General features: G+C 38.2%; 2 protein-coding genes across 4 annotated transcripts in view; one reads left to right on the top strand and one right to left on the bottom strand.

Moving 5' to 3' along the window:
- Positions 1-14976, top strand: part of Miga (mitoguardin) — a 714963-nt gene that overhangs the window by 288549 nt on the left and 411438 nt on the right. The gene's annotated exons all lie outside the window — the stretch shown is intronic.
- The window catches only part of uzip (beta-pore-forming protein unzipped), a 159128-nt gene that overhangs the window by 4396 nt on the left and 139756 nt on the right, over positions 1-14976 (bottom strand). The window contains exons 2-4 of one of the 2 annotated variants that reach the window (XM_069831406.1): positions 11893-12112; positions 9797-10215; positions 2272-2606 (exon numbers count right to left, since the gene is read on the bottom strand). In XM_069831406.1, coding sequence (XP_069687507.1) covers positions 2272-2606; positions 9797-10215; positions 11893-12085 — 947 coding nt within the window. In that variant the 5' untranslated portion in view covers positions 12086-12112. The remainder of the gene's footprint in view (positions 1-2271; positions 2607-9796; positions 10216-11892; positions 12113-14976) is intronic. The other variant, XM_069831407.1, reaches the window with a different exon arrangement.

Here is a 14976-nt window from a genome sequence, read left to right as displayed (position 1 = left end):
CGCAATAACAGGAAGAATTCTCTTATACAACAAGCTTTCTTGAGAGTGTACGACCCTTGTCCCTTAGGCAAAGGACTAATTATGGAGCAAGAATGTTTTGCAAGCCTACTTACGTAAAGATGTCAGCACTCAGCATCACTATTCGTGTTTTAAGAATACTCTCTCTTCTGCTGTACTTGTCAGCTTTCATTCCAGCCTTCAGCATTATTGCATTTGTTCTAGTTTTCTCTAAATAACGACGATTAAAATGACGTTGAAAAATAAAAAGAACAGAGAGAAGAAAAAGCAAAGGAAAGGAAGAAATAAAAGTAAAACAAGAAACGAGAAAAATTAATAAATTGAAGATTAGAGATGGGGATGAATAACTGCAGGGTAACATGAAGGAGAGAATAGAATGAACATTGTAGGCAACACGACAAATGGAGAGAAAAAACGAAAGAAAACAATGTTGCGTTGTCAGGGATACACCTACACGGAGAATATGTGCGTCACCCAGTTCTGGGAATGAAATTACCCAACAATACTGTTAGTTTCATTTCGGTTTACAAGTGGAGAGTAAGGGTCTATGATAACAGAAGTAATTAATGCAATATATTTCCTCTTCATATGAAGCGACATTTCCGAAATTATTCCCAGCTCACACGAAATTTTTTACTATGGTTCATTCAAAACGTGACGTAGACTATAGCAGAAGAGGCAAGATCTGTCCGGTGACCTTCTCACGCATCGTGGCTATATCAGCAGTGGTATGAAGGGGAAAAATAAGATTTTAGTCCGCATTGAATTTCTGTATGGCTATATTCGTCCAATATTAACCAAACCGAAACAAACTTTATTTCTGATTCCTCATCCTTTCCCCTCTCGCGTAGCTCACATGCCAGGTCTCCCTTCTCGATCTGTACGTGTCTAATATTACTGTAATATTGGAGAACTCGCGATTACAAATCAAGCGAGTGGTTGCATTGATGTAGCTCTCTCAATGCCGAAATATTACTGAGAGAGGTCGCATGACACGGCTAATTTATGCGCAACTTCGGTGCCTTCATATTCATAACGAGGGAAGGTGGAGTCAATGGACGTGATTCATGGCAACTACTAATAACATTAACATTGCGCTGTGACTCATAGGCCCGGTTTCTTCAACCTTTGTTAAAATGCACCTAACATAGCGTTAATTAACTGTAAGTTAAAAGTATGAATTGCTGTTAAAAATATTGCGTTTCTCCAACTTTACATTTCACATTTTAACATTATGTTTGTTAACTCTTTGTTAGGACCAGAGATTCTAGAGTTTAACCATAACTTATAACCAAGACATAGGCTCAATTCTGTTTTCTGAACTCTGACAATTGCGATTCTCGCTTGTTTCCGTTGTTTAATGTAGAGAGAATAGAAGTCTTTCTATCCTCTCAGGTTTAATTTACCCGGTATGCTTCTTTCCATCATTTGTATCACAGTAGCGTGGAGAGGCTTATTGCTGTTGTGAAATATAAAACACTGGAACAAAAAGAAATCGTGGGACTAATTTCTCTTCGTTCCAGAGAAGCCTTCCGCTGAAAATAATTTCGCAGTATAAATCAATTATTGAGAATAAACAACAAACGGATCTATGTAGAAAGCGAAAAGTGAGGCTTGGCAGAAAATAGCCTACACCTTTGTATGAACTTCTGTTCTGTCAAATCACAGAAATCATCCGCTTTGTTTATGTATTCATGGATATCATTTTCTAAATAATAACGATATAAAGGTTCAGCATCTAACACACCGTCCATATTGAATACTTCTATGCTAACAGAGTTAAATGATTTAACCGCATGAAATTGGGGAGTTAAATTAACATGGGTTTTAACAGTCTGTTAGTATTAACAGTAGTTGAAGAAATGCTTCAACTGTTAAATTTACAGTTAAAATTGAATAACACACTGTTATAATTTAACAAAAGTTGAAGAAACCGGGCCATAGTGTTATAGTAAGCATTTGAAATTCTGTCATTTTTTGTTTCACCACGGATCCCGGAACGGGTGTCCATATTCTGTGTGGGGAAAGACGTGAAAAAATAAGGTAAAAAGGGTAATAGGGAGAGGAATAAAAAAAAAGAAAATGGGTAAAGATAAAGATAAGTATAAGAAAGATGGAAAGGGTAAAGAGAAGAAAAGCAAGATGGAGACAGAAAAGGCAATGGAAGAAAGAAGAGGAATCAGATGGAGAAGAATAAAAAAGAAGGCTGAAAGAACATGTAACGGAGGAGTAGAAACCTCCAGCACCACTTACTTGTAGATGTCTTTGCGTTCCTCAGTGTCTGGGATGCCCCATCGAATTTCTCCGATCGGCGTGCCGTTGACGGACCTCACGATGGTGGGAAGTCCCTTGAGGATAGCTTTTCCTTGTCCCCAGTACAGGGAATACTCGCTATCATATGCGAGAGCCGAATCCACGTTCACAGGGAAGTTGGCGCCTGCGTTGCTGAGCACGTTTTCAGCCAAGATGCGGGGATGTCTCGACACCTTCTTCCTCCAGCGGTCAAACTTGATGTTCATGAGCTCGTAGCGCACGGGTTCTGTTTCCACCAGCACCTCGCCGAATGTATACTCCTGTTCGTCTCCGTTCTGTCAGTAAAAAAAGTCTAAATTATTATTAACCCAGATTACTTGGATTTATTCATTACAGGGAACGTACTACAAAGTGTCAAACAATTTCTGTTGATAACACGGATGACGGTTTTGGGAAACGTTTTGGAGACAATTTCATTTCAGGACTGGCGCCTCTGCTCTCACGTGAGTTCCGGAAACTTAATATCCTGCAGATCAGCCTTGCGAATAGAGGAGAAATGAAATGAACGCAGAAACCTTTGCCCCCTATGTTCTTTACGTTTAAACCTCTTTAGAAAAAAAAACTAAGGCACTATGCATCAGTGGTGAATTTTAGTTCGTAAAAGCTATGATGTCTGCCTTATAGAATCCGTCACTAACCAATGTTTACCTTCCTGTCTACTCGAAACATTACTGCCTCAGCCGGGGAAGGTGGAGTGGGGAGTTACGGAGTAGTCTGCAGTGACTCGATTGAGGTACCAGCACCCAGGCCTGCTGCTGATAGTACTGATAATCATGTGGTTGTACAAGCTTTTTAGGTCATACAATGAAAGATTGTGCAATGAGTGGACAGAAAATATCATATTGTAATACAAGCGCAGAATTGCCATTTTCGCCAGTGTGTTACCCGTTATTCCAGGCCTCGGCGCTAATGACTCGATTGAATCACTACAGACGTCCCTTAACTTCCCACTCGATTTTCCCCGGCTGACACAATAATGTTTTGGTGCGGTACGAGCAGACAGAAAGGTCAGTTACGGTTTGTATCAAGCGGCCATCATAGCTTTTACGAACTTTCGGCTCTCGCTGGTTGCCTAATATCCATAGCGAAAAGGACATGGGCGGCGAAGGTTTTTAGCACCCTTTTGGAAAAACGATTTCATACCTTATTTTTCATTTCAGTTAAATGTGAAAAAAAAACTAGACTTGCAAAAAATGTATGTGTGCAGGCAAAGGGGAGAAGGTTGGTCAAAGTGATTCACTGGAAAAAAACTATATTATTATTATTATTATTATTATTATTATTATTATTATTATTATTATTATTATTATTATTATTATTAAGGTTCAGATAAAGTAGCTGTATCATGATAGGCATCCTTGGTCCGTGCATTTTTCTTTACAAACATTAAGTACAGTGCGTCTAGAGATATAGTGGCCTTGCCGGCTGTTTACATGTAAGTCTGGCAGTAGGTGCGGCAACTCTCTCCCAGTCCAAGGCCGCCGCGGTCCACTCTATCTCTAGACGCACTGTAGTTATCGCGTGTACCCCCACTGTCCATTCACTGATGTTTTAGTTAGAGGATGGGGAGCACTCTTCCCAGCAGGTAGAGTTTTAGCTGGTGGAAGGGGGTAGTGTTTATCTAGTCTGAAGTAAATCAAGGCCCTATCCTATACAGCTATACAGCCTATCCTGATGCAGCTACTTCATCCGAACCTTAAATATTATTATTATTATTATTATTATTATTATTATTATTATTATTATTATTATTATTATTATTATGGCAGTGAATGTTGGGCACTGCGGCAAAAGGAAATAAATAGAATCAACGCATCACAAATGAGATTTCTACGATCACTCACAGGAGTTACTTTGCGGGACCGCATTAGGAGCGAAGACATAAGAAATCAGTGAGAAGTTGAGGAGATGACCGCAGACGTCCAACATTATCAACGTAAATGGAGAGAAACCACCTTTTTAGGATGCCTGAAAATCGTTTACCAAAGAGACTTTTGTATTATCATCCGCGAGGACGAAGAGATTTAGGCAGACCTCACCGACGTTGGACGGACCAATTCCATTCACAGACGGGAAACAACCCAAAACTGTGTATTGGCAGAAGATTATTATTATTATTATTATTATTATTATTATTATTATTATTATTAACAGATACAACACTACTACACATTGGCTCGCTTAGTTCTCATTCTTCTGGGTAATGATTTCGAGGGCATCATACCAGAAGAACGTACTAGCAAAACTGAAAGTTTACATTAGGGCCGTATAAATATGGAATGATTTTCCCTATCCTTGTTTACATAAGAAGATACTGTGATTCTTTCTGTCCACTATAATTCCTAAACGATTGTTTTCAAACATAAATAGGTTTCATTAAAATATTTCAATAATGCAAAATTTGTTGATACGCGCTTCTGATATGATGGCCTCAATTTGAACTATTGCTAAACATTCAAAGAAAGGATCACTTTTCCATGTTGTCAGCATGACGGAAGAAAATTTTGTCAGATTAGGAACACACATTTAGTCCATGTGAAGGGGAAACAGACAAATCTTATCTTTCCTAGTTGTAACGAAACTTTCAAAAGTCTTTTTAAGAACTTAATTACAATTGCAATACAAAGAGAACACCACCCCAGCTGTTCCTACATGATTTAACTATTTCTTCAAACAGGGTTTAAACTCTGCTGATCTCATTCTAGCAGAGTTAAACGAGCTAGAAACAATCTTTAAATTTCCCCTGTAATCCTCTCATTGACGGGTAATTTTCTTACATGTCCTGTCACGAAATCCTCGTCTTTACGTAGGTAATATTTTGAATGCCAAGTGTAGTTCTCCTCACGATAACAGTGACGTATAGAGTGATATCAGCAGCCGAATCGCGATGTTGAAATTTATAATCCTGGAGATCCCGTGGGAAATTTACGCGTACACTTCCAGAATAGATTTATGCAGCAGTTCCAGAGTGGTAGCCAAGAATGCTTTGCCTGCACAACAGAAGTGCTTGAACCGGAAGCTCAAGGTAAGTATTCCGAAGAAGGAACTTATTTTTGAACGATCGCCAGCAAAATGAATTATGGAAGTTGGAAATCGCAGGAGATGAACAAATCACGCACTCTGATGTCATTGAGATTGCAAATCTGACATCGAGCCAAAACCAACTGGAAGTGCTGAATTGAAAACTTTCTACAATAGAACAGATTATGTATAGTTGTGCGCATCTCCTGTTGTAGTCATGCGCGCCAAAATCTTGATAGTGTCCTGGCAATTGTCTACATGTGGTCGTCGGTTGGAAACCATCTAGGGCAGAATATACGTACTGGGTGTACAGATAGAAGGTGTCCAAAATAAAGTAGTTATATCTCGTAAAGCACTTATTGTGCATATTTCCGGTTTGCGCCTTGCGAGTAAAAATTTTGACACCGCATGAGAAGGTTGCATATGAGTGTTGCGGCTAGCAGACTGACATAAGGGGAGATAATGTTAAAATTTGAATTCTTTTTTCCTAATTGATGCAGAGTTTTTATTTTTATGTCTAGAAGAGTCATTGCTGAAGTAACTTAAATTCAAATTTGTTATTAAAAAAAAGATGGCATATTAAAAAAATAGAATCTGGTAATTCATTAAAATGGATATGTATCAACCCCTTTTAAAGACGAATTAAAAATTTCTATGATATTTTACTCCTAAAAGCGCGTTCTGGAGAACAATTTTTAATATTTTAATATTCGCTTTCAAAATTGTAAGATAAACAGTTACATTATTGAAGAATGAATTTTTTTATAAAAAAATAGAGGCATGTTTTTCAAATGCAACAAAATAACAATTTTTTATCCCGGAGAAAATTTTCCTAATAGCCTAAAGAATGTGTGTACCAAGTATCATGCATATAGCGTTTATAGTCGCGAAGATAATTGTGTAACTTTTTGTATGGAATGAAGTAAAACATTACAGCTACGGGAAATTGGAATCGAAGTGTCATATGACGTCACAGCAACTGGCACATCCATAAATGTGCATTTCATTTTATGTAATGTATATTTTACACATCAAAGGATATCTTGAAGGAAAAACACTTTTTGAAAATTTAGCAGGTTTTCACCATATTTAACCATCCTTTCCCTCTAAAATCTAATATGTCTATCCAGTGTGTTTTTAGAACCAAAATGGACGTGAATATTGAACGCGGAAAGCTTTTGGTTCTTAGACAACAAGCTGAGGGCTATTCCTTTCTTTTTTTTAATACTGTTAGATAAATACCTTTCATAGGGACATTCTATACTCTGCTCTCAATATGATGTCCTGGGTTGTCTTAAGTAAAGCCCAGATTTTGTACTGACCCACATTGCGGTAGCCTATCCTCACCGTGTTTTCGTCTACTCTCATATCACGGTATGCACTTTCAAACAAGGAAATTATAATTTCTTATTTAAGTGTTAATAAAGTTAATAGTGACAATAGGGCTTTATAAAATACAAAAAATATAATTACTACAATCCGTTTAAATAAAAATAAAAAGTAAAAATATTGTACTCGCCGCTGTGGTTTAGTGGATAGCGCGCGTACTTTCCAACCATGCAATCCGTGGTTCGATTCCTGGCATCGCCGCAGATTTATTTCAATTCCATGAGACTAGGTGTTTGTCCTTTGTCTGTGCTTGTCCTGTAACATCTCCACGGTGAATACCAATTCACGAAAAGTACAGTGATTTACACGGAGCACCACTTAGAATACTAATTTATTTTTAGGAGAAGGTGTAGCATCGAATCTTTATATTATTTCATGTGATACGTATATTTTGAGATGGTTTGAAGATGGTTTGAAAATGCCTTCCTCAACAGAGTTCAGAAAGTTCGTCCGCCGACACTGTACAATATTTGCAATGATTTTGAACAGTGGTATTCAACCAGGGGTATGCGAAAACTTTACGAGGTAGGCCTACGTAAATTTTAAGAGAATAGAACCAATGATTGGATTACAAATTCGTTTTCCACCACAGTCATAAGTTCCCCTGAACGTTCCTTAAAATTTAAAGAAATTCTGCTAGAAATGTCCGTTGATAGTGCACTGAAAATAAAATTCGAAAACTTGTATGTTTGTGAGTTTTGCTATTATGCTCGCAAATAATATATGCAACTTAGTGACACTGGAATTTCATATCTTCTACCATTCCCCTTTATTTATTATTTTATGTGGACAGGGTTTCTCTGTATTGACATCAATAAACTTTTAACGAATGTAATAACTGAATAACATTATAAACACGATTCATGTGCTATTTTTTTGTACGACAGCATTATAAATCAAATTCACAAAGAAATAACATATCACATTTGTAATGGTGGGTAGTTTGATAATATGGTCTATGAAAAATAAGTTGCTATGACAGCAATGATATATTAAATATTTCTGCATGGAAAATCGTTTAATAATATTACTGTAATTTTATGGCACAAGTTATACCATCATGATATTATAAGTTCATTACATTTTAGTTGGTATGGTAATATTTTACGACACTGATATAATAATGTGGAATATTGTGCACGATTTTAACTACCTAACGATAAATATTGTAAAATGCTGATGCACAATAGTAATATGCGTTACAAGAGCGGTATGTTGAAGTTTTTATGTTCGAGGAAAAGTTTGAAAAAGTGAAACGTAGTTGAGCTTTTTATATTTCCGAGAATTGAAATAAAACATACCGCTCGTGTACCGTACATTATTTTGTACGAAGATCGTTTATTACATACCTTAAAGAGGAATTTCTAATTAGTTGCAATGAAATCTCCATCTTGGTTTCTGTTCAATGACGGCAAATTTGGAAAACAAAAATAGCTATCTTCAACATTGTTGCTTTAAAATGTTTTCTGTGTTTACTATACTCCAGCAGGCCGTGATATACGTCTGCCTTTTTTTCCCCGGCTTCCTTAATGTTACTTGCATCACGAATGCAGTAACTTTAGTGGAGTTGTAGAGTTTGCTTAATTTTTGCAAATATTTAAAAACAATAATTAACAGTGCAATTTAAGTGAAATTGCAGTGGTAAGTTTCCAATTTACAATTATTACTATATTGAATGTCTCTAAAAATAATATGTTAAAAGCCTAAAGCAGTAAAATCAATATGTCACTTAAGCGGTAAGAAGAGGGAAATTGTTATGTGTGCTAGGTTGGGAATACTGAATGTGGAATTTTAGACTTACCGCGGATTGGTTTTGTGCGGAAACCAAGCAAATACGCACGATCTCGCACAATAGTAATATGCGTTACAAGAGCGGTATGTTGAAGTTTTCATGTTCGAGGAAAAGTTTGAAAAAGCGAAACGTAGTTGAGCTTTTTTAATTTCCGAGAATTGAAAGAAAACATACCGCCCATGTATCGTACATTATTTTGTGCGAAGATCGCTTATTACATACCTGAAAGAGGAATTTCTAATTAGTTGCAATGAAATCTCCATCTTGGTTTCTGTTCAATGACGGCAATTTTGGAAAACAAAAATATCTATCTTCAACATTGTTGCTTTAAAATGTTTTCTGTGTTTACTATACCCCAGCAGGCCGTGATATATGTCTGTCTTTTTCCCCCAGTCTATAAATGCGAACTTAAAACAAATGGCTTCCTTAATGTTACATGTATCACGAAATGCAGTAACTTTAGTGGAGTTGTAGAGTTTACTTAATTTTTGCAAATATTTAAAAACAATAATTAACAGTGGAATTTAGCTGAAATTGCAGTGGTAAGTTTCCAATTTATAATTATTACTATATTGAACGTCTCTAAAAATAATATGTTAACAGCCTAAAGCAGTAAAATCAATATGTCACTTAAGCGGTAAGAAGAGGGAAATTGTTATGTGTGTTAGGTTGGGAATACTGAATGTGGAATTTTAGACTTACCGCGGATTGGTTTTGTGTGGAAACCAGGCAAATACGCACGATCTCGCACAAAAGTTCATTACATTTTAGTTGGCATGGTAATATTTTACTGGTACAATAATGTGGAATATTGTGCACGATTTTGACTACCTAACGATAAATATTGTAAAATGCTGGTGCACAAAAATGTTTTATTATAACAGAGACAACTCATGCGTACTATATTAACCTTTTGGGAAAACAAGCTCCAACTGACAGACAGGAAAGCATAACAACATGAAAATATTGGAAATCAGGGGATGTATTGAGCCTGGCAGCAGAGTAGGGTTCCTATGGAAACGCAAACAAAAACAGGAGCAAAGATTGACTGTTCATGACTGGCATAATAATAGTGTTTTATAGCACGTACTTTATCAACGTCAGATAATGTACTGTAGATGACTTCTCCTTTAGAATGGGGGGAGTAGACTTAGCCTAATAAAAGATAAAGAAGAAATATGAAAGTAGATATACAGTGTCAGTTTATCTAAGGACTAACGTCGTCTTTGGATTTGTAACAATATTTTGAAATATGAGTCTCACCTTGTCTACAATGGAGATCTTGCCGAGACCATCTTTGGGGTCCAGCTTCCCAATATGATGCGTGAATCCCACCACGACGTCGTCGTCGTCAGCCGTGTTGCTGTCCTCGTTGGAGTTGACCCTGTGCCTGGCCACGAAAGTCTCGACGCCGTCCCCGCACGCCACGGCGCCCGTGTGAATCATGCTGAATTTGTTCCAGCGGACCCAACTCAATCGCGCGCCGTTGTCCACATTCTGCAGCACTTGGTAGCGTTCGTAGCTCTTTTTGGTGCCCAAGAAGGTCACGATGCACGATTTCTCACCCGGACGAAGCTCTCCAGACACCCACAATCCGCTGTAACTCGCTCGGCACACGTAGACGGGACGATTCTTCACGGTCACATCGTCTTCTCCTCCAACAGAGTCTTCCTCGCCGACTGCTGCCGGAAACAACACAGTTGTATTTGACTACCATATCCGGCATTTTAAATACTGATTACATCCTGACAATGGTTTTTATACTGTAACATTAAAAAATGTGTTAAGTCAAACCTTGAGAAGGGTAGTGTATGGAATGGAATGGAAATTTAGGGAGGGGGCAGCGGGGCACTATGACCCAGCACTGCATCCTAAACCCACACCGGCTGACTACACTAACGTTCGCTACGTACCCAGCTTTCGAGGAAGCCGTCCCTAGGCCAGCCCCCTCTGTGTGTCGCCAGCCGGCGTTTGGGGAATGTTAATGAATGATGACGAAATGAAGAAATGTTTATGGAATGATGTACATGCCTAATATGGGGAAAAACGCGAGAATCCCGAGAAAAACCCCAACTGCGACCTTGCCCGCCACAAGGAAAAATCCCCGGCCTCACCAGGACTCGAACCCAGACCGCCTGCGTGACAGGCTGAAGTTCTAACCACTCGGCCACCGCAGAGGTGATATAGTGTATGATAGCAACAAATATTTTTAGACAGCTATTCCTAAAAAAAAAAAAAAAAAACGAACATTTGAACACAATTACCGTGAGACTGAAATCAGAAGATGACTACAAGCATGAGCTTAGAGGCATAGCGCATCTAACAGATAATCAGGAATCATTGTGACTCATGCATTTAGCTACGAGAATGCTTCAAAAAGTATGATAACAAGAAATCTCATGGACAAATTTTATTTCACAGGCAGATATACTGATACACAGTAGCAGGGCACTGGTACCCAATACTTTTCAACATAGTCACCAAACACTTGTTTCAACGATAGACCAAGGCAACGAAGAAATCTGCGTCAAGTCCCTGAAACCACGTCATGACGGTTTGCTGAACGACCGTATCGGTGTTGAATCGGTTACCACCCAGAAGCTCGTCCAACGGTCCGAACATATGGAAATCATTGGGTTCATGTCGGGGCTGTATGGAGGATGGTCCAGTACCTCCCGCCGGAAGCGCCGTTTCGCACCGTACACCTCAAAAAGTTAACGATGAATTTCAGCTAGTGAGGTACGGTTCAGACGCAAAAACTGGATCACACTACTCAATTTCACGTTAGACCATGTTTGGCCATCTTATAACTGGTATTGCGAGAATCTAATACAACATAAGCGCTATCTAATGACTGCGTGATAAAGCTGTGGCCTCCTGTTGCTGCCCTGGTGGGAAATTCGAACAAGATGGGGAATGTGTCATCCGTGAGAGCTTTTATTACTTTACTTTTGGAATCACCCTCTTCTTCTACTTCAACCATTGGCTGGAAAGAGAATGCAGTAGAACATCGATAACCCGAATGGATTGAAACTGGGATAGTTCAGATTATCAAATATATGGAATTATTCTACCAGAACTTAAAAAAAGAACATACATTGTGCACTACAGTACTATGGATATAAAAAGGTGGTAGAAATCTTTGAATTTCTTTCTTATTCCGCTTAACATTCTCTCTTATCCGATTTACACATCACTGTAAATAGAGGAGGGAGCTTCATTGGCTCATCTTTTCAGTATTCTCTTGTTTTCTGTACTTTCCGATATTGTACGTACATTCAGTAATGCGTTCGGATTATCGGACGTTAGTATTATCGAGGCTCTACTGAATAATATATAAGTGGTGAGTGTGTCCTTACCTTCCACAATTTCGTGAGCGCCGACAACAGAATTTTCAGGATGTAATCCCCGTTCGGCTGGCACCCACTGCAGGGTGCTGGAGGTGACCAGTTGGTTGTAGTTGGAGCGGATATGGACACTGTCTTGAGCGAGGGTCACAGCTAGCACGAGGCACAGCGCCGTCAATATCTGAGGTCTTCTACCCGACAACATGGTCGTCAACTTCCGTCCGCGTCTAACCTGCAAAAAGAAAAAAAAAACTCATTATAGCAAATTGCATCTAGCCTTCTAGCCCGTCGTAGCAGAGGAATGTATCAACGCCTACGTTCGCTGGAACCAATGACTCATCGAGGTTCGTTCACTCCCAGCTACAATGAATCATACTGGACAACAAGGTCATAAATTCACTCAACTTGAATGGGGAATATCGTGGTGTTAAAGCACATAAATTACGGTGTATCTCATTTTTAATTATTTCTTCTAGATTTGGAATCTCTGCAACAATGGGGATATTTATTTCTATTGCAGAGAGCTCGAAACGACTTTCATCTTAATATATGTTTGCCCTTAAGCTGTGTCTTGGATAATGCTGATAACATAACCGAAATATTCTGCAAAGATTTTAATTTATGATATTTTTGTTCACTAAATCATTCAAAATATTTATCTACACTAATACAAAGTAACTTTAATTTCAGATGAAGTTGGGGATAAGTGATTGAATTAGAGATTTTTATTGGTGTCAGACAAGGATGTGCACTTTCATCTCTCTTATTCAACATATTGAATGAAATAATAAAAAATAATTCACGGCGAAGGTTACTTATGTCCCTGACACTAGAGAAAATTGTTAAAATATCTTGAAAATGCATAGGATTTATAGTATGAAGTAGTGGAAATTGGATATGATCACTGGGAGAGCTGTATGCTCACCCATCCCGCACCAAATACGTACTTTACTTATATACCGAATTCGTCGTGCGTGAATGAAAAAGATGGTCATATTGCCTGATTGTGACGGTGTTTTCAGTGTCGCCAACACCTGTCACATAATACTACACACCTAATTTTAACCTAACCTAACCTCTCACATACTACACACCTAATCTAACCTAACCGAACTTCTCACATAATGCACATCTAACCTAACCTGTCACATTATACTACACACCTGTAGTAACATTCCTCACGTTTAGTATCATTTCGTTTGCAAATGTTGTCCACCATCTAATGGAAGAAGTGGAACGTGGTGGCAGACGACACTTGTCTCCATTCTTCATAATTATATTTAGTTCGTTAAGTGTGTGTTTCGTGAATTAATGTGTTAATGCAGTGATAATTCCATATATAGTGCAGTAAAAATCGAAATGTGTTGTGGCTGTGGTAAAAGTGTTGAAAATTGGTTTATAGCGCCATATTGGCAGTAATAAAGATGTGCAATATTCATTCAGTGGCCGGTGGATACTCTACCTTGTCCGAATTCACATCTACAAAACATAGACATCTTAAAATGTATTTAAACTCAACAGTATTTACAGCTGATTTAATCTTACTAGTCACCTCCAAAGACGACTTACAATGGTCTGCCCATAATTCAAAATTACAATATAACTAATTTAACAGTCTATGGAAATATCCACGGATAAAACAAAATAATGGTTTCATTGGCAAGAATTCTGTTCTAAGTGGAATACGTATAAATCAGAAAACTCTAGAAAGAGTAAGTACTCCGTAAACGAATTAAAATATATAGGTCCACTCAGCTTCCAATAAACTGACTTCAGGGTCACTGTCTTCTAGTGTCGAGTTTAAGAAATCCTAAGATCTGTGGCTCTCTTTTCTTTTCACCTCAGTGATGTGGACACTTCATATTGCTTGCATTCCTCTTATTTAGGAAAAGATTCTTTCTACAGTGAGATTAGTTAGGGACGCTCGAGTTTTCTCCAGAGACTCTGGACGAAAACTCGAGCGTCCCCAACTAACCTCACTGTATATATACACAGGGTGGAAGTGAAATAGCCTTGCAGATTTCCAGAGCGATTAGCTCGTGTTGTATGAAAAAAAAAAAAAAAAAAAAAAAAACTGTAGTATCATATTGGTGGGAAGTTCATAGTCTTTTTTTTTTTTTTTTTGAGAAAAAAAATGTCCCTCCCCGCAGATGTTTAACAATCTCTTATTCGTTAACTATTTCGAGTAGAAGCGTAATTTTTGTCCATTTCGATAGGAAATCTAATAAAGAATAATTTATCCCTCTGGCGTATTTCAATAGCGTGCACAGTTTTCGTGTAAATTTAATTTTAAAAACCTCCAAACTCAAGCCATTGCACGAAGCATGCGAATGGCAACGCCTTGGCCTAGAGAGCAGCTTACACGGAGACTCGCCGAGTTCGTTGACCTCTTACTCTGTTTCGCGAGTAGAGAGCATTAGCGACAATGTTGCCGAACTGCTGAAACGTCAAACTTAATTTTCAAATTAACCGTGCATTTAATTACAAAATGTAATATAGGTTTTCTATTCATTTATGTGTAGCGTATCGTCCCTTTCAAGCTGCAAAGTTATTTCACTTCCACCCTGTATGTATATAGTATATCCCATAAATATGCGACACGAAATCCAAGTCTACGTTTCCAAAGAAACCATTCCAAGAATTTAATCGCCCTTAAATACCAAAGCTATAAGTCCTGTTATGAACAGAAATGACTAATTATAAAACAGACGAGTGCTTTGTACTGTCTGCTTATCATGACATATTTCTTGAATATTTTCCGGAACGGCTACACTCTGTGACCCGATGATCGGTTACGCAAACTATAAATTAACGAAGTGTCCTCATTACTATCACAGATTCCAGCCAGCATGCAGAAGTGTTTGTTATTCGGCGAGGAGGTCACAGTTCAGCGCCTTCAATTCCGTCATCGTGGACTAAGAATTGACTTCACAGAATCATCGAGGAATTCTACACAAAAAATCACCACACCGTCACCACCACCACCAATCTCCAAGAGCTGGACGCAATGCTTTGTTACAGTATCACTTTTACGATACATTGTAATAAACACTAGGCATTCGGATAGATTGGGGCTTCATCAGCATGGTATCACCG

Source organism: Periplaneta americana, chromosome 7 (assembly GCF_040183065.1).
Source record: "Periplaneta americana isolate PAMFEO1 chromosome 7, P.americana_PAMFEO1_priV1, whole genome shotgun sequence".
Taxonomy (NCBI): Eukaryota; Metazoa; Arthropoda; class Insecta; order Blattodea; family Blattidae; genus Periplaneta; species Periplaneta americana.
The sequence above is the reverse complement of the archived record's forward strand: the minus strand, read 5'-3'. Positions and strand labels throughout refer to the sequence as shown.